This window comes from Bufo gargarizans, chromosome 4 (assembly GCF_014858855.1).
Source record: "Bufo gargarizans isolate SCDJY-AF-19 chromosome 4, ASM1485885v1, whole genome shotgun sequence".
NCBI lineage: Eukaryota > Metazoa > Chordata > Amphibia > Anura > Bufonidae > Bufo > Bufo gargarizans.
The window spans coordinates 109,018,567-109,039,018 of record NC_058083.1 but is presented as its reverse complement, the minus strand read 5'-3'; the positions used below and the strand labels follow the sequence as shown (position 1 = coordinate 109,039,018).

The 20,452-nt window shown below is 39.4% G+C and overlaps 1 protein-coding gene across 1 annotated transcript in view; it reads right to left on the bottom strand.

The window, feature by feature from the left end:
* Positions 1-20,452, bottom strand: part of LOC122935258 (cadherin-9-like) — a 115,179-nt gene that overhangs the window by 62,082 nt on the left and 32,645 nt on the right. The window contains exons 2-3 of the mRNA XM_044291019.1: positions 19,392-19,686; positions 1,959-2,078 (exon numbers count right to left, since the gene is read on the bottom strand). Of these exons, the coding sequence (XP_044146954.1) occupies positions 1,959-2,078; positions 19,392-19,686 (415 nt within the window). The remainder of the gene's footprint in view (positions 1-1,958; positions 2,079-19,391; positions 19,687-20,452) is intronic.

Here is a 20,452-nt window from a genome sequence, read left to right as displayed (position 1 = left end):
TTACAACTGCCTATACCTCACACGATTAAGGGTACAAAGAAAGTATCCAAATAGCTAACAGTATACACAAATAAAGGCTAACCATATAACAGTAACTGCAAATAAATCACTACTGCTGCATTAACAGTGTCAAAAGAAATAAAAAACGAAGTACACTCTTGATGTCCAGAGATAGTTTTATTTAGTAGGTTAGATAAAAAGTTCATTATTTATTAATAATAAACAAATAAAAGCTAAATTTTAAACCAATAAAAATTATAACACAAATGCACATGTCAAGAGCAGGCAACCAGTAGTCTATGACTAAATGTATATACAATAAAAGTGCCTCTACACGTGCAGGGTATATATGAATGTAATATATAGACATGAGAAAGGGCACAAATATAAGTCTACTTTCCTGCGTACAAACAGTGTACCGCCAGGACTTACAGTAGCGCCAAATTGTAACAGGCAAATAGTTGCAGGAACAATAATATGAAGCACACATCAACACTAGCGGTTAACAGGAATGCATGAATAAATATATGAAAGATCAATATGGATATCTCACCCATGATCTATTTATAAACAGGACAGACAACTGTGACAATAACAATGGGACATCATCAACGTCTTGAGGAAAGAAGGTTTCTACATCAACATAGAAGAGGATTTGTTTTACTGTAATAGCATTCTATGGGATTCTCTGCCAAAGAAAGCTGTGTTTATTGAACTCACTAAAAGTGTTTAAATGGGGCCTGGATGCATTTCTTGAGTGTAATACCATTACAACTTATAGTAATTAGAATTCTGGAGATGGGCCGTTGATCCAGGAAGTTATTCTGAAGCCCATAGCAACCAATCATATTCCACCTTTCATTTTCCAAAGGAGCTATGAAAAATGAAACGTTGAATCCTGACGCGTTTCCCCGAGTAGATTGATAAAGGTTCATCAGGGGAGAAAGAGAACAATACAACATAAACAATTGATAAGTAGTGATGAGCGGCAGGGGCTATATTCGAATTCACAATATTTCACAAATATTTTGTAGAATATTCGTCATAAATTTGCAAATTCAAGAATTCAAGATTATTTTATTGAATGTGAAAAGTCGACAATGTAAAAATTGCATAACGCAAATTTGTAACGCGAAATAAAGGCGTGGGTCACTTTGGCTACATTTTTCAAGATGCTAGAAGTTTCATGAGTTTCTCCTGAGCCTGGAGTAAATGGTTGGCATGGCAGAACATTACAATAGCTTTATATGCAGATAGGGTCAAGTGCTCCAATATATTCTCGATTGCGCTAATCAGCAATGATTAAAATATTTTTTTGCACTACGTTTCCCAGTGTGGGAATAGTGTTCTTTATTTTTTCCTGTGCTTTAAACACCATACAGCCAGGGCTACTAAGAGACAAGCTGAATCTTGTTGGAATGGACCATTACCTCTCAATTTGGATCCTAGACTACCTGTCAAACCAATCTCAGTATGTGAGAGCCTGTGACTGTGTGTCAGACACAGTGTCTGTAGTACAGGGACACCTGAGTGTACAGTTATCACTTCTTTCCTCTTTACACTGTACATTGCAGACTTCAGATAAAACTTTTTTAGCTGCTACTTACAGAAGTTCTCTGATGACTCGGCAATAGTACTAGGACTTCATCACAGATGAGGATGACATGGAGTAAATAGGGAATTTGTGGATTGATGCTAGAGAATTTGTGGATTGGGGATTTGTGTATTGATGCTAGCAAAAACACCTTAGGACCATTGCTGGGAAGAGTTAGGAGATGATGGTGGACATCCGGAAGCACAGGCACCCTCCTAAACCAGTGGATATCCAGGGAATGGACATTGAGGTAGTCAATACTTATAAGTTCTCAGAAGTCGGGAAGGGGTTAAACAATATGCATAGTGTGTATACTTTGTAACAGACAAATAAGCTCCTTTTATTTCAATATTTTAGTGCTCACCTGTATCTGGATCAATTGAAAAGTATGGCTGTCCTTGAAGAATACTGTATACAATCCTAGCACTATTTCCATATGAAGGATCATCAGCATCTGAGGCAGTTACTTGAAGGACTGAGGTACCTGCAAAAAGAATAATGGAATTATCATAAAGTTTTGGAAACGTATCATTAAATAACTATTAGAAGGAACGTATGACCTCACATTAACTGTGGATATGATGAAACAAAAATCTGCTTAATTCAATAAATACCATAAAAAATGGAATACAGGAAAGCAAAATAACTTAAAGGGAATTAGTAATAAGAAATTGCCCTTTTGTTTAAAGCACATGTATTATGCATAATATATATATATATATATATATATATATATTTTTTTTTTTATGTTGATAATGTTATTTTTAACACTTCTTGGTCGGTACAGATCACTTTACTGCATTCATCTGCTTATCTGTTATTATAATCCTGTCTGTAATGATATCACCTTTGTGTATAGATAAGGCAGGATCCACCATTCACAATAGGTGACTGTCAGAGCCTATCTATTCTTTCCTTGTACAATACCCTTTACACAGGTCACAGAGCATGCCTAGAAAACTCTCCCATAGAAGTCAATGATGTTCCTCCAGAACATTGTGTCTATGACCCCTGTGGCTGCAGTAAAACAATTTTCTTAATGCTTTCTAACTGATGTTAAAAACAGTTCAGGCAAGATAGCTGCCCCAATAATCATGTTCAGAAAAAGAATAAAGAAAATCTATAATCAGAAAAGAAAAACATTTTTTTTTTTTAAATGTTTTACATTGCCCCACCTTGGATTCTCAAAAAAATTAAAATATAAGCCTAGTAGGTGATCTATGCTGACTACTAGTGATGAGCGGCAGAAGCTATATTCGAATTCACAATATTTTACAAATATTTTGTAGAATATCCATCATATATTCGCAAATTTGAGAATTCAATATAATTTTATTGAATCAGAAAAATCGGCAATGTAAAAATCACATAATGCGAAGTGCAGGTGTGGGTCACTTTGGCTACATTTTTCAAGCTGCTTGAAGTTTCATAAGTTTCTCCTGAGACTGGAGAAAATTGTTGGCACGGCAGAACATTACAATACAATAGCTTTATATGCAGATAGAGTCAAGTGCTCCAATATATTCGCGATTGTGCTAATGGGCAGTGATTAGAATATTTTTTTCGAACTACGTGCAACTTCACATTTGAGCAGGGCTGGGAACGAGGGATCACCCACAATGCCATGCATAGAGACAATCAGCAGCCAACAAGCCCAGTGGTGTCACAGTCCTTTAAATAGCCTCAGCCATCTTGGATTCAGCCATTTTCCAGTGTACTTAGTGCTAGTGTTGAGTGTGAATATTTAAATAGCGTATTTTTATCGCAAATATTGCCACTTCGAGAATTCGCAAATATTTAGAATATAGTGCTACACTGCCTGTCCCCAAAAAAAGGACGCCACCAAAAAAAGCCTTTAGCTTTGATTACAGCACGCATTCACTGTGGCATTGTTTTGATAAGCTCCTGCAATGTCACAAGATTTATTTCCATCCAGTGTTGCATTGATTCTTCACCAAGATCTTGCATTGATGATGGTAGAGTCTGACTGCTGTGAAAAGCCTTCTCCAGCACATCCCAAAGATTATCAATGGGGTTAAGGTCTGGACTCTATGGTGGCCAATCCATGTGTCAAAATAATGTCTCATGCTCCCTGAACCACTCTTTCACAATTTGAGCCTGATGAATCCTGGCATTGTCATCTTGGAATATGCCCGTGCCATCAGGAAAGAAAAAATCCATTGATGGAATAACCTGGTCATTCAGTATGTTCAGGTAGTCAGCTGACCTCATTCTTGGAGCACATACTGTTGCTGAACCTAGACCTGACCAACTGCAGCAACCCCAGATCATAGCACTGCCCCCACAGGCTTGTACAGTAGGCACTAGGCATGATAGGTGCATCATTTCATCTGCCTCTCTTCTTACCCTGATGCACCCATCACTCTGGAACATGGTAAATCTTGAATCATCAGAACACATGACCTTCTTCCATTGCTCCAGAGTCTAATCCTTATGCTCCCTAGCAAATTGAAGCCTTTTTTTCTGGTTTACCTCACTGATCAGTGGTTTTCTTACTGCTACACAACTGTTCAGTCGCAATCCCTTGAGTTCCCTTTGCACTGTGCTTGTGGAAATGCTCTTATTTTCACTATTGAACATAGTCCTGAGTTCTACTGTTGTTTTTCTTCGAGTTGATTTCACCAAACGTTTAAGTGATCGCCAATCACGATCATTCAGAATTTTTTTCCTGACACATTTATTCCTCGAATACAATGGGTCCCGACTATCCTTCCAGTTCTTAATAATGCGTTGGACAGTTCTTAACCCAAATTCAGGAGTTTCTGAAATCTCCTTAGATATTTTCTCTGCTTGATGCATGCCAATGATTTGACCCTTTCTTAAAAACATATTTTCCACGATCACGAGATGTGTCTTTCAACATGTTTGTTTAAGAAATGAGAAACAACTCATTGCATCAGTTGGGGTTAAATAACTTATTGCCAGCTGAAAGATAATTACCGATGCAGGGCTCATAACTATTTGCTTAGGTAAATCCAGGTGGTGACTATTTTTTGGGACAGGCAGTGTATATATTCGTTATATTGAATATTCAGCTTTTTTTCTCCATCTGAACACATGATTACTCTTTGCTTCTTGCTTGTGGGCCAATGAGAAGTAAGCAATGTCAAGTTCACAACAATAGTGCACCAATCAGTAATCTGTAGTCAGACCTGACAAAATGTGAAGTTGCACATAGTGCGAAGAAATATTCTAATCACTGCCGATTAGCGCTATCACAAATATATTGGAGCACTTGAATCTATCTCTATTTTCTCCAGTCTCAGGAGAAACTCATGAAACTTCTAGCAGCTTGAAAAATGTAGCCAAAGTGACCTACTCCTGTATTTCTCAGTTACAAATTTGCATTACGCAATTTTTACATTGCCAATAAAATATAGTGAATTCGAATATAGCCTCTGACGCTCATCACTACTTAGTGCAGGGAGAGCCATAAGCAGGCGATATGGACAGTGCTAGGAAAGAATTTAAAACTTTAATTTTCATTCTTTTCATTGGGGTGCAAGTGCTGTGTGATACAGCCATTAACTAGGAAATATTTCTGTCTTATTAGCCCTTGTGTGATGCAGTTATCTGTTCTAAAGCCTTTTTTGGCATGTATAAGTGGGAGAAAAAAATGGGCTTATTAGTCATTGTGTGGTGAAGTGAGAAAATTGCAGCCCTTTTTGGGGTGTATTAGTGGCAAAAAAAAGTATTATTTGCCGTTCAGTGGAGAAGTTTTCTATTCTAAAGCTTTTTTGGCATGTAAAAGTGGCCAAAAAAATGTATTTGCCGTTACGTGGTGAAGTGAGAAAATTACAGCCATTTTTGGCGTGTATTAGTGGCAAAAATAAATAAATATTATTTACCATTCAGCAATGCAGTTATATATTCTAAAGCCTTTTTTGGTGTGTATTAGTGGCAAAAAAAGTATTCTTTGCTGTTCAGCTGTTCAGTTTTATGTTCTAAAGCCTTTTTTTGGCCTATACACGTGGGGAAAAAAGTGCTTATTATATTATTATATATTATAGCCCTTTTTGGAGTGTATTAGTGGCAAAAAGGTATTATTTGCTGTTTAGTTGTGCATTTATATGTTCTAACGCCTTTTTTGTCATGTATTAATGTAAAAAAAAAATGTTTCAGTTGTCCTTTTTTGGGGTGTATTATTTTCCTTTTTATTTACTTATTTGATCTAACAGTATGTCAGACAGAGAAGTGAGAGGCCCTGCACATGGGAGGGGAAGAGGCCTAAATGTTTCTAGTGCAGGCACAGGTTGCAGCATAGTAAGGGGGCATGGCAGCAGGGGTGACTTCCAGAGGCCTGAGCTCCCAGTGTCAGCTAGCAGTCGTGTCTTGACCAGCAACTCAGCGGTTCTTAATTGGTTAACTCGGTCATCCACTTCATCCCAAGTGACATCAGACACCCCCAGCCAAGAGTTGGTGAGTTCATCAGAAACAATCCTTAGTTGGCATGGCCTGGGAGCAGGCCCTGTGCCCTCACCTGTCCTCAACCTGCCTCTGTCCTTTTCTGTTCCCTCAGCAAGAGAAGTATTATATGCTGTGTGCTCAGCTCCACTATACAGAGAGGACAAGCTGCTAGAGGACAGTCAGCAGCTACTGCCCAGCAAAGATCTGGAGGAGACATCCACCACTTCCACCGGTAGCCTGGCAAGTAGTGATGAGGAGAAGGGCGTGGGAGCTGGTGTTGCGAGCGGTCAGGCCCTTGGCTCAGAAACTGTTGAGGAGGACATCAGTGATGTGCAGACAGTACTCTATGATGATTTAGCCGATCGCAATAGGGAGCCGGGTGACAAAAAGTCTTCATCATCATCCGGAGAAGAGGGTGGTAGGTTGCGCCTGAGGCAGCGGTGGAGCCAGCAAGTTGCTAGAGTGGCAGAGAAACAGCAGGGTGGCAACAGTGGGAGGTCGGGAGCAAAAGGTGCCTGGGGTAGACCACTTCATATGTGCCTACTTGCACGAAAAGTAGTGGTGCAGGGGTTCATAGAAAGAGTGGCAGTAGCAGTCAGTCAGTGCGGAGTGTTGTGGGTAAAATCACCTACTCGGCGGTGTGCCAGTTTTTTGCTAAGCTGCTTGAGAAGGGGAACATGGCCATTTGCCGAATCTGAAGGCAGAAGGTAAAGCGTGGCTAGGGTGCCAATGTTGGCACCACAGCCCTGTGTCAACATATGCAGCATGACCATAAAATGGCCTGGAAGAACAATGGCTCCAATGTGGTGGTCCATCCTGCCACATCAAGCGCTGCATCACCCAGTGGCATGCACCCAATTTCAGGCAGTCAAGGCTCCACCACCTTAGCCGAAGGGAGCTGTCTTTACTTCCCATCACCTACCGGTCCTGATGCTCCTACTCCTTGCCCTCCTACTCCTCGTCAGTCATTCCGTCAGAAATCGATCCCCAAAACAATTTCCAAGAGACAACAGTATCTGTGCACTTTTCCAACGGCGCAGAAGCTGAAAATGCTCCTGTCCAAGTTGCTGGTGCTGCAATCCCTCCCTTTCCAAGTGGTGGACTCTGCACCTTTCAGAGAACTGATAGCTTTTACCGAGCCGAGGTGGAGAGTCCCAGGCCGTCATATCTTTGCCAAACAGGCAGTACCAGCCCTGCACACATATGTAGAACAGAAAGTGGGTCAGTCCTTGAGACTGCTGATGTCTGCCAAAGTGCATGGCAGCGCCGACATGTGGAGCTGAAACTACGGTCAAGGACAATATATGTCCTTTACGGCCCACTGGGTAAATGTGGTTCCTGCCCAGCCAGACCAGCAACTTGGCCAGGTGACGCCGCTTCCGCCTCCACATTCTCACTCCATTGGTCCAGCAACAATGTCCGCCTATGCTTCCTCATCCTCCACCGTGTCCTCAGCCTCCACTGCAGGGACAATTCACAGTGCTCCTCCAGCATTAATGATAGACGAACATCGGCCGGGATGGTTCGTGAACGCGATCAAATGTTCGCGAACCGCAAGTTTGCGGCGGGCCCCATTCACTTTAATGGCAGGAGAACCTGAAAAACCTTCAGCTCATATTTGCAGCCACCAAATACTTAGTAGAAGTGCACAAAAAGTCCCACAACATAGACAGTGACATGCTAGAGGGGGATCAATGACAAAAATTCTTAATCAGGGGACATTTTTATGCATCTTAAAGGGAAATTCTCTGAAATGTGCCCTGTTGGAGCCTAATTTTTTTTAAGTTTAGGCCACATGAGTACTGGCCTTAAAAATTTGCCATTCACTTGACATAATCAGAATTTATTTTATGTGGATCTTGGTATATTATGCGGTCAATGGCTAAAGATTTTACTGTTGGTCACTGGACTACAGGCCCCAAACATTAGGCATTCACCGGACAGAAAAGATCAAGTGATTATGTGGCCGGAGGTATATTACACGGTCAATGGATATCAATTATATTGCAGGCCAGTACACATACAGGTCAAATACATCTGTTTAAAAGAACAAAAAATATCAAATTGGATTAAAAGCATGGCTAATGAAAACCCCCCTCTTTAAAAAAAAAATAATAATAATGATAATAGTTGAAATTCAATCACATGTGGTCGTCACTGGTGTTGAATTCCTCCGAGGCCCCAACAATTATTAATTTACCGTACAGAAAAGAACAAGTAGGTACGTGGCTGGAGGTAGATTACATGGTCATTGGATGTCAATTTTACAGCAGGCCAGTGGACTACAGGCCCCAAAAATTATGCATTCAGCATACATAAAAGAACAAGCAAGTATGAGGCTGGAGTTATATTACACGGTCATTGAATATAAATTTTACAGCAGGCCAGTGGACTACAGGCCCCAAAAATGATGCATTCAACATACATAAAAGAACAAGTAAGTATATGGCTAGAGGTAGATTACACGGTCATTGGATATCAATTTTAAAGCAGGCCAGTGCGCTACAGGCCCCAGAAATTATGCATTCAGTGTACATAAAAGAGCAAGTATAAAAAGTATAGTATAGTCCGAGCACTCGCATACGGGCATATGAAACCAAAATCATTAATAAAAAACATTTAATAAACATCAGAATGCAATTCAATAAAAAACTGAAAACAAAAATAAAAACCCGGATAACGAGACTCCAGTTGGGGATGTACTCTATATAAAGTGCTTGTGAGCGTATTTCCTAAAAGAATAAACGCCTTGGGAACGATGAATAAAGTTAATACAACTTCAAACGGGCTGATGCATATGAAACACCATGAATATGCACAGATACTGTAGATACTGAAAAAAACTGCCAGTCAAAGGGACCCACAGCAATAGTTAAATCCAAATAAAGTTTGGTAAATGTGATGAGGTACTGATAACCCACACGCCGAGGCGTCCCACAGCTGTGTAAGTCCAGCACCACTTGTTACCTGTCCCGAGGTCTTCAGATTGAAATACCGTCCTCATAATAAGTAAGCAGTACGTCCTGCTGTTTCGGGCCAAAACAAAAGCCACACCAAACGAAGGTAGAGAATGCTGGCTTGTCACGTGATGTGTCGGCAGGAAGTACTGGCTGGTCATGTGATGTATCACGTGGTCATGGTGATCCTGATATCTCAATTGAGTATGAAGAAAGTGGATCCAATAAAATAACTATCCAATGGTGTAAAAATAGCACAAAGTTCTGATTCATCCAGGGAATCTTCAAACTGACATGTCAGGATGGGTCTCTTAGAACCAAATGCATTCCGCATACATAAAATAACAAGTAAGTATGCAGCTGGAGGTAGATTTCACGGTCATTGGATATCAATTTTACTGTAGGCCAGTGTATAACAGGCCCCAAAAATGATGCTTTCACCGTACAGAAAAGATCAAGTGATTATGTGGCTGGAGGTCAATTAGACAGTCAATGGATATCAATTTGACTAAAGACCAGTACAAATATAGGTCAAATACATATGGTTAAAAGAACTAAAAATATAAAATTGGATTAAAAACAAAATCCCCCTAATGATAACAGTTGAAACACGTGGTCGCCACAGGTGTTGAATTCCTCAGAGGCCCAAAACATTAGGCACCGGACAGAAAAGTCCTTTTATGCCTCTGTATTTACCTAAGACAGGGACCATTATTTGTTCTGGGTGGTGGTGGATATTTGTTGGCTGTCATGAGGAAATTCAATTAAACGTGGTCGACTAGTCACATGTGTTGAATTCCTCCAAGATCCATGCCTTATTCATTTTTAGAAATGTGAGGTAGTCAACACTGTCGTGAGCTAGGTGAGTGCACTTATCGGTCACGATCCCCCCTCCTGCGCTGAATGTCTTTTCGGCCAGGACACTGGACGAGGGGCAAGCCAAGAGTTCCATAGCAAATTGTGCATTTCTGGCCACAGGTAAAGCCTGCACACCCAGTAGTCCAGGGGTTCCTTGCTTCTCAGAGCATCCACATCGGACGTTAACACAATGTAGTCGGACACCTGTCGGTCTAGGTGTTCCCTGAGGCTGGATCCGGAGGGCGGCTGTTGATGGGTTGGCTGCAAGAATGATATCATATCTGAAGTGACCATCACATCTTCAAACCGCCTTCTACTTGCATGTGCTGTAGAATTGGTACCCACAACTGTTTCTCTGTCAGTGGAAATTCCTCTGCCAGCGGCCGCAAAAGCGTAATGCAGCAACATCAGCAATAGCGGGGACCACCCTCCTTGAGCTGTTCTGGGTATTGTCGTCAGACTGCTGAATGGCGACCGTTGATACCTCATCTTCCTGATCCAATGCCAAGAATGGCTGCGCATCGGTTAAGTCTTGGAAAGGATGGGAAAATAATTCCTCTGACTCGAGTGGAGGGGATATGGTGTGGTGGTGTCTTTGGGGTGCAGAAGCAGAAGGCTGAGTAAGCCACTCAACCAAGTCTGGTGCGTCCTTTGACGTAATTGCACGCACCTTCTGCAACTTCCCACTTAGGCTCCGGCCTGGTGCACCTGCCCGACCCCTACCACCCCTGCGGAATAGCTTGCCTCTTCCTCTGCCTGTCATTTTCAAAATGAACCTGTGAAAAAAGTCCCTATAGAAGAGCAGTATTTGTGGAAGAAGGTATATCACACCCCTGCCTCAATCAGTTTTTTGGGTAGGCAACTGGTATATCACACCAGTAGAAATTATTTGCTCCAATAGCATTTGTCACTCTCTGTAGCTGAAGTAACGCAGCAAAACCGCAAAAAATGCTTTACTACCTAAATGAACTATATAAAAGTATATTATTGGTATATCACACCCCTGCTTCAATCACTTTTTTTGGGGGGCAACTGGTATATCACACCAGTAGAAATTATTTGTTCCAATAGCGCTTGTCACTCTCTGTAGCTGAAATAGCGCAGCAATACAGCAAACAAATGCTGCACTACCTAAATGAACTATATCGAAAGTATATAATTGGTATATAGCATCCCTGCTTCAATCACTTTTTTGGGGGGCAACTGGTATATCACACCAATAGAAATGATCTTTTCCAATAGCGTTTGTCACTTTGTGTAGCTGCGGTAACTCAGCAAAATCGCAAACAAATGCTGCACTACCCAAATGCACTATTTAGAAAGTATATTATTTGTATATAACACTAGTGATGGACGAACATCTGCCGCGATCGCACGCACACGATCAAATGCTTGCAAACCGCAAGTTCGCTGCACTATAATGGAAAATGCCTAATCTTGTCTGCAATTGCGGACAAGAATACGATATGTTCTATATTTTGGCGGAAAACAGAAGCAGAGATGCGGAAGTGTGGATCCGCAAATGCGGATGTGGATCCACAAATGCAGATGTGGATCCGCAAATGCGGACAGCACATTCCGGCCCCATTGAAAATGAATGGGTCTGCACCCGTTCCGCAAAATTGCGGAACAGATGCGGACCCATTTTGCTGACGTGTGAATGGAAAAGATATTTCTCAAAATGAAAATATATTAAATTATTAAAGTTAACCAAAAAGCATAGATGTGGTAGGCAATAACAAGTGCTCGGTGGCTCCAAATCAGAAACCATATGTCCTACCACAATCCGGGGGGTTCCAGTGCACATCGATAAATCCAGGAGGAAAAGCAAAAAAACATCCATCCCTGGGCTAGATGATGATGTGGTATTGAAGGACAGGGTGGGCAAAGAACTGTCCCTGATATTGCCCTACAGGGGGGTGCTATTCTGGCCCTGATAGCCTAACCACAGACCACCCGCCCTGATAAAAGCGACCTCGCCCGAAACCTTACCCTATATAAAAATGGCCCTAGTAACCCCCTAGCCCCTAGGCCCCTGACTTCCAGGTAATCACTATATAGGTCTATCTGTTTTTGACTCATTATAAAAGTATATTATAAGTATATTGCACCCCTCTGTGTATCACACATATCGATGGCACACCTATACTAGTGCTTAAAATTACTTTTGTGGCCCTATTAGCTAGTGTTTGGTGTCTCTAACAGCCTGTCCCTGCTCCACACAGCAACCACTCCCTACACTGCCAAAGCACTGAATGTAAAATGGCGGCCAGATTAGGTTTATTTATAAGGTAGGGGGTATGTCCATGTTCTGAAATGTCTCAATTGGCTGTCCTGTACCACCTGATGGATGTGTCATGGGTCAAAGTTCTTCACAATGTAAAAGAATATGGTGTGCGCAAATTTCTCCATATGTTCGCATGTTCAGCAAATCGCGAACACGCAAAGTTTGCAGCGAAACGACTGCCGGGCGAACCGCAAGGCCATCTCTATATAACACCCCTGCTTCAATCACTTTTTTGGGGGGCAACTGGTATATCACACCAGTAGTAGTGTTGAGCAAGCATACTTGGCCGAATACCTGTACGGCTCGAGCATCTCTATGATCAGCACATGGCGGTACTCTATAGCACCCGATGACGCAGGTTCGGTCATTGCGAATTAAGGAGAACTTATGAAGGTACAGATAGTGTAGGGAGATTGTTATCGCAATTTATTCAATTTTAAAATGTTTTAAAGACCCAAAAGTCCTTTTAAGGACTATTGTGCGTGGTGGCAGCAATTTAATCTTGCAAAGTAGTCTTCAATTTTTTTTCTCCATACTTTGTGATTCTTTTTTTATAGTGTCTGCAGTGACTTGTGACTTCTGTTCAGCAATACATTCTGTGTGTCAGGGGCAGAGATAGGAAGAATATTTTTTGAAAATAATTATATTTTCCATAATTTATTCACATTTTTCCTATAAACGGTCTCTGCAGTGAATTGTCACATCTGTGCTGCAATAGCGTCTGTGTATCAGGGCCAGATATTGGGAAAAATATTACTGACAACAAATATATTTTTTCCATAATTTATCCATAATTTTTACTTATAAACGGTCACTGCAGTGAATTGTCACATCTGTGCTGCAATAGCGTGTGTTTGTGTCAGGCCCAGATATTGGGAAAAATATTAGTGAAATTTTTTTATTTGTTTCCATCATTTATCCACATTTTTCCTATAAACGGTTCCTGCAGTGAATTGTCACATCTGTGATGTAATAGCTTCTGTGTGTCAGGGCTAGATGTTGGGAAAAATATTACTGACAACAAATATATTTTTTCCATAATTTTCCTATAAACGGTCTCTGCAGTGAATTGTCACATCTGTGCCGCAATAGCGTCTGTGTGTCAGGCCCAGATATTGGGAAAAATATTAGCGAAAACAGCTTTCAACTCACCACTATATCATAGGTCCACTTTGTGGACTTCTCATGCTATTTCCACCCTCCCCACTTCATGACTGATCTGTCAGAAGGAAGGGAAAAATTAGACACACAACAGATACTGTCTGTGTAGCAGCTGTAAGGCCTGTATGGTTCTATCAGAATTGGCTTATGATTTGGTAGCCAAAAGCAGGAGTGGGTAGAAAACACGGAAGACATGCAAATATTCCATTCACGTGTCATCTCTGTTTTAGATTCACTCCGTTTTTGTTTGTTTTTTGCCTTTATCAATACTGATGGATTATTGAGCAAATGCTGACCGAGTGAAGGCTCCACAGACAGGATATATTTTTTATGGGTAAATGTTCTGACGGATCAGAGAATGGGGAAAATTAATCAGCGAGTCAACACTAACTTACTGCTGACACCCTCTCCACTCTGTTGGGGGCTCTTCTTGTATAAGCATTTAATAGAACAGGTTCTGTAGACATCTATGTGGAATCAGCTGATGAGGGTGTAAAAGGAGTCCGCTTCTTCTTGACTCTAACATCTACCTGTAATTGATACTTGATTTATTTGGTCAGTTTTGGCCCAGTGACCGCCAAAATAAGTGAAGCAACGCCTGTCATCTCCATGTCATACTGACTGTAATATTTTACTACCAAAGCAGGCTCCCTATGCACGTTACTACAAAGCACAGGGTTTTACACCACTATAAAGGCTCTCAGCAGCCAGGAAATAGCCGTTTTATAATGTAATTCGCCCAAAATTTATTTGGATCAAACCAAATTTTTCCTGAAAAATTAGGTGAACCGGCAAATCGAATTTTTGAAAAATTTGCTCATCTCTAATGGTGACCAATGGAACTGGGCACTTCTCTTTTTCATGGAAAAATACCTCAGTATACTTACATGTGAAATCAGAGACATATTTGGTAATAGAGGGGTCCTGAAAAGCTTTTTTGGGGGGCTTTGTTCCATTTAGTTTTTCTTTTTACATTTTTTATTTTTTTTGCTGTAAAAAACTGCCTGCTCCATGTTAGCTGAAGGTCTGTGGAAAATGTGAAACATCACACAAATGCTTTTTTTGCTAATTACGTTTTTGTTGATTAGGTAGTGTTTTTGTCTTTCTTTATAAAAAGAAGCAGCATGCTGTAGTTCTTGATTTTTTTTTTTTTTTACACCTTCAAACATGGAAAAAAAGAATCATAAAAAAAACACATTAGTGGGGAAACACACTGTTTGAAAAAACAAAACAAACCACCCAAAACATGCCACAAAAAACATGGGGAAAAAATCATGTGGCCAAAGAGAAAACAACATATGGTTATTTTGGCAAGTGAAAATTTGGAGGATCCTTAAGGAAATTTATTTTTATTTTTGTGTTTTTGGCCCATTCCAATTTTTTTTTTTTTTTACAAATGATGATGCTAAATACAAGCCAAATCTGTAAAACCATATAAAGGTGGACTTAGGCAGCAATTTTTACATTGTAGTGACCTTTTTATGAATGTGTTTGTGTCCAGCTTATTACAAAGAATGAAGGTACTGGTATTATTGATGATAAAGGAAAGAAACTACAACTTGAAATATATTTTCATGAAACTTTTTTCCACTACTTTAATGTGGGCAGTTTTATAATTGTCTGTATAGGTAATATAGCTATAATAAAAAATAAAAAAAAAGAAGAATATTATCACATATTTCACAGGTACTTTTACAGCCTTGTTGTCAATTCTAAAAACTTCAAAAGTAATTTATAGTCACTGTTACTTTACCAAAGACTGTTGAAGGAAAGTTAATCATTAACGAAAGCAGTAAAATGTGCATATGACATATAACAAAATATCATGTTTATCAGCTTAAACACTATCTCTAGTTAAATTGAATTGTTTAATTTATTTCTGCTGTATTAATTTATGAGCCATATTTTCTTCAAGCAATTACATTAGGCATTTTTTTTTCCCAGCACAATTTAATGCATTGACATAATAAGATATGCAACATAGATCAATGTGACAATGGATGCCAGAACTGTGTAATACTTCATTTAGTTTTGGGGCAGTTGTGAAATGAATCTTTCTGCAGTTGTCAAAGTAAGAAGAATTCATGCAGAATGTAAGCAATGATTGTAAATGTTTAAACATTTGCCAACACTGTAGTGCACTGCCTTATTAAATGCATTACATTTATTTATTTTGTTTTTATTCTACCATTTTACAATGTATTATATTACACATATAAAACAGTTGCATATGACAACAAAAAAGCGATAATTCATAAAAAAAAAACTAAGATGCTAAAGTGGGAAATATGTCAATTTCATGCTGCCATTTTTTGCTGTGAGGTAATGCGGCAGATTTACTATTGAAAATTGTGCAATTTGTGCCAAAACGCTTTACACTGCATTCAGGTATTTTTCTAGACTTTTTATACCTCACAAGGCAACTGCATGGCTTAGCAGGAAAAAAAACGCATGGCCTAAATGTGCATGTGCGTGCTCCAAACCTGTACCAAAATTTTTGAACATTTTTATATAAAACTGAGCCAACTTTTAGGTGGAATAAATCTAGGCTAGACAATCTAACGGCTTGTTCACACAAATGGGTGAAGCCCGTGCCCATGCTTTGGGGATCGCAGACCCATTCACCTGAATAGGTGCACTATCCTTCTGTTCCGCAAAAAGATAGAGCAAGTTCTATATTTTTGCAGTGCAGAAGCACGGAACGGAACCCCAGAAAGCACTCCGTAGTGCTTCCATAGTGTTCCGTTTTGTTGTTCCGTTCAACACCGTTCTGCTTCTCCAGGTTTGTGGACCCACTGAAATGAATGGGTCCGCATCCGTGATGCGGAATGGCCACTGAACAGTGCACGTGTTTTGCAGATCTGCAAATGCGGTCCGCAATACGGCAATGGGCAGCACATCCTTTCTAAAACTAAATTCTCCCCAATGTCGTCACTTGCAGTTTTTTCCATATTCCACCCTATTGGACTTTTGGCCAGGTATCCAGAGTGGCACAGTTTCACTCTTTCATCAAAATTGTATTCATTTTAAATGCTTCAAATTGTCTCATTTTCTAAAAGACTATGGCCTTTCCCCAGCACGTACCCTGTTCCCTGACCCCATGGACTTCTCAGGAGGCATTAGAACAGTGGCCAGAACTGGCCCAGTTTGTTTTCTTTCAACTGTCTTGTACAGCAGGTGTTGTCACACAGATATGGGCAAAATTATCCTCCTCTTCCAGTGTACAAAACATCCTTTTTGTCAAAATGAAAATGAATCAGGCATGGATCTGTGAAGATTACTACACACCTCCGCCTGAGGCCAATAAATAGATTTGCCATGATGGTGACCGATCATGCCACTGCCTCTATCTATCTGTCTAATAGAGATGAGAGAAGCTCTTAAAAATTTGATTTGACTGTTTCACTAACTTTTACAAAAATGTTTGCTTCATGACCAATTACACCGCCAAGGCTTTTCAGGGGTCAATAGTAATAATAATATAAAAAAATATAATTCATACTTACCTAATCCATTTTAGTGTGTAGAGGCCATCCTGCCTGAAGATCCAGCTCAAAATCTCATGTGGTGAGTGAAGACGTCATCACGTTGGCCAGTGTGGTGATGTCATAAGTCACAGCACAAGATACTTTATGCAGGATCTTCAAGCAAGATGGTTGCAACTGCCTCTTCAAACTGATTTATATTTTTTTTTTTACTGCCATTATTGGGGACAATGGTTTGTTACTATAAAGCATGAGAAAATTTGGATAGAAGTACACTTTAGATACTTCAATTCGCTCAACACTACTGTCTACTATCATGTTCCATGCAGTATGGCTGCTGCTGCCGCTACTACTACTCCTGGCTTCTGGTACTTCCATTATCTTTACTGCCACTACAATTACTTCTATACTGCTGCCACTACTATTACTATGACCCAAAGACAGCCACACACACATCTACTGCCTTGTATGTTCCATGCTGTGCTGCTACTGCTGCCGCTACTATTGCAACCACATGCCACTATAACCCAACCCTCTGCACATCACACTGTACTGCTGCCATTCTTCTCCTATAACACAGTGTGTGTTCCCCCAATAAGTGACAATATTTGGAAGATTTCTAATATGAAAAAGCAAAACACATGTGACGGTGCAATGTGTTTTTAAACACACATTTTTTTAACACCATCAACCATGCGTTTACCCATAGCTATGTATGTCAGTGTCACTGTGACATTATTTTCTATTGCTGTCAATGCATTCCTTGAGTTTAAAGGGGAGGAGAGAAAGAGTAAAAAAAATAATAAGATATAAGTATAAAAAAGAGATAACAGAAAGATGTAAAATAAAAGTCCCAGGAGTGTCACATACCAATTTTCAGGTCACGTAGAATTAATTCAGATATTTTTTAAAATTCACTGAATTGGATATCTATCTATCTATCATAAAATTATATTTCTGACTTGTGAAAGTACCATACAGTCTTCAGACCAGAAAAGCGGAGACAGTGGACACCAGGTTTATTTGTACAGGTATCTATACTGTTTTATAGTGCTGCACCCATGAAAGCAGAACCCACATAGCTGATTTCCCCTTATTTTTGCTTCTCCACAACCAAAAACCTAGCTAGATGATATTTAATTTAGCTTAGTAGGGGGTGTCTAAAGTGGTGTGGCTGTTTCCAGCACATACATTCCTGAGCAGTATCTGCAATTACACCAGCCAAAGCAAGTTGAGCACCAATAACACAATGACTATGCCAGTACCCTGGGAAACTAAGATGACTTAATGTGGTGTTTATAGAGTTGTAGAATGGCAAGACTGAAAAGCATTGTGTGAGCCCACTTACAGGTCATTTATATTTTAAGAAGAACTAACTTTCCTTGTAGAATTTACATCCTTTATTCACATGTAGAAAGAAATAACAACTGCACATATATGTGTAGTAATCCAGGTATTTAGGGGTGCTCATCAACAACAGTACAGTCTGTTCACAGCAGTAAAGCAATTTAGAGGGATTTGCAACACCCACCACTTCAGTGCCCTTGCCTATCTGTACATCAAGTCGTCCACCATGTTGTCATAGCAACCCAAATAGAAAAAAGTTAGCTTTTTTTGTTTGTTTAATGCTGTAAACTCCTCTACATTAAGGATCTTTTACATGGGCCAAAGATCAGGCAATTTTTGGGAACAAGCACCACTAACTATCACTCAACAAATGAGCAAGGGTTCTTTCATCAGTTGATCGCATCTTTTACGAGGCACATAAAATCAACATCCCCTGGCAAAATTAATCTGTGTAAACAGAGAAGGGCTGCTGGCGAGCAATGAATCTGTATGGGGATGAACATGTATGAACCTCTAATTTTTTCATCCATCCTACAAGTACATGTTTTATCTCAGGAAATCCCAATAGCACTCATATGGGTGCATAATGTGTAGGTAACTTGTTTTGTTTTCCCAAGGACAACCTCACCAGCTGCCCTGGCTGCCTTGTGGAACTTACACTTTTCACAAGACATTTACTGATAAACCAAGAATTTAGGCTATACATTGTTAAAGCAAAGTGCATATTGGGCAATTTCATTCACAATCCACTATGGGTAAAACTGTGATCATTTGATGTTTGCTAAACATCTTAAACAAACAACATTTTACCCAAATTTTGCCTCTGGCTTTGTTCACTTGTGTTGGATACAAAAGTTCACTAAATGCAGTGTTTAAGGGTAATCACATATGGCTCGTATTTATGAAATGTGTTGCCAGTAGAAAAGGAAATGGAAGAAAGCATGGGTAGAGAAACAATATACAAGGTTGCAGGTATTATCAGTGTACAATGATTCAAGTACAGTATTTGTCCGATTACAGGGAGGGTGTCAAAAGGAAATAAATCCAAACCTTGTTTCTTTGCCCTCTTGATCAAGAAATGTTTGATTTTGTCACATCCCAACTCACTTGCAGCATATGTATCAAAATGTTGCATATAGTTACATAGTATGTGATGCTATTACGTGCTGTACATCCCGCTAATGTAAATTTCTGAATTATCAGCCTGATAATATTTATTCTCAACCTATCCATTAAGTGTAATATAGGATAAATAAAATCTTAATTTTACTTACCAACTTCTGACATTTCAGGAACAGTTGCAATATAAACATCTTGGTTAAACTTTGGTTCATTATCATTGATATCATGAATCTTAATTATAAACTCAGATTCTGGTTCAACTTGTCTTCCTGTTCTTTTGTCTATTGCTTTTGCTCGAAGAACATAAGTTGATTTTTCTTCTCTATCCAATCTCTTTGCAGCTTGGATGTCCCCAGTATTTTCATCTATGATAAAAACACTCCCAGCTCCATCTCCAGATAAAATATACTTTAAATTTCCTTCTCCGTTATCATGATCTGTGTACAACTGAAGGGAAATAGAAAAAAAATGATTAAAATGACTGTAATTTAATAATTAGCTCATTTTGCTCTGCTGAAAAATAGCTTTAAGATACTGAAAGGAACATTAAAGAAAACACCTTTATGAGAAATGTAAAATGCCTTCTTCAGTGGTGTCAAGTTGACAAAAATTCTCACCAGTTCCTAGATTAAAGGATTGCATTCTGTGTGCTGGGTGTTTGGTCCCTTTGGTTCTCACCAACACTTATTTTGCTCACTTTAAAGAGCTAAGTACAATCTACAGTTCTAAATTTGAAATGTGATGCCATGTCACAGTGTGATATCATCACAAACACAATGGAAGGTCATTGAAAAAGACAATTTAAAATGTCTTGCCATTCTTTCCTTAACCACTTCCAGACCGGGCCATTTACCCCCTTCCTGACCAGGCCTAAATTTGCAAATCTGACATGTGTCACTTTACGTGGTAATAACTTTGGAACACTTTTACTTATCCAAGCCATTCTGAAACTGTTTTCTCATGACATATTGTACTGCATGATAGTCATACATTTGAGTCAATATATTCACCTTTATTTATTAAAAAATCACAAATTTACCCAAATTTTGAAAAATTCACATTTTTCTAAATTTTTATTTCTCTGCTTTCAAAACATAAAGTGATATCTCATACAATATTTATTAATTAACATTCCCCATATGTCTACTTTATGTTGACATCATTTTGTAAATGTCATTTTTTTTAGGATGTTAGAAGGCTTAGAATTTTAGAA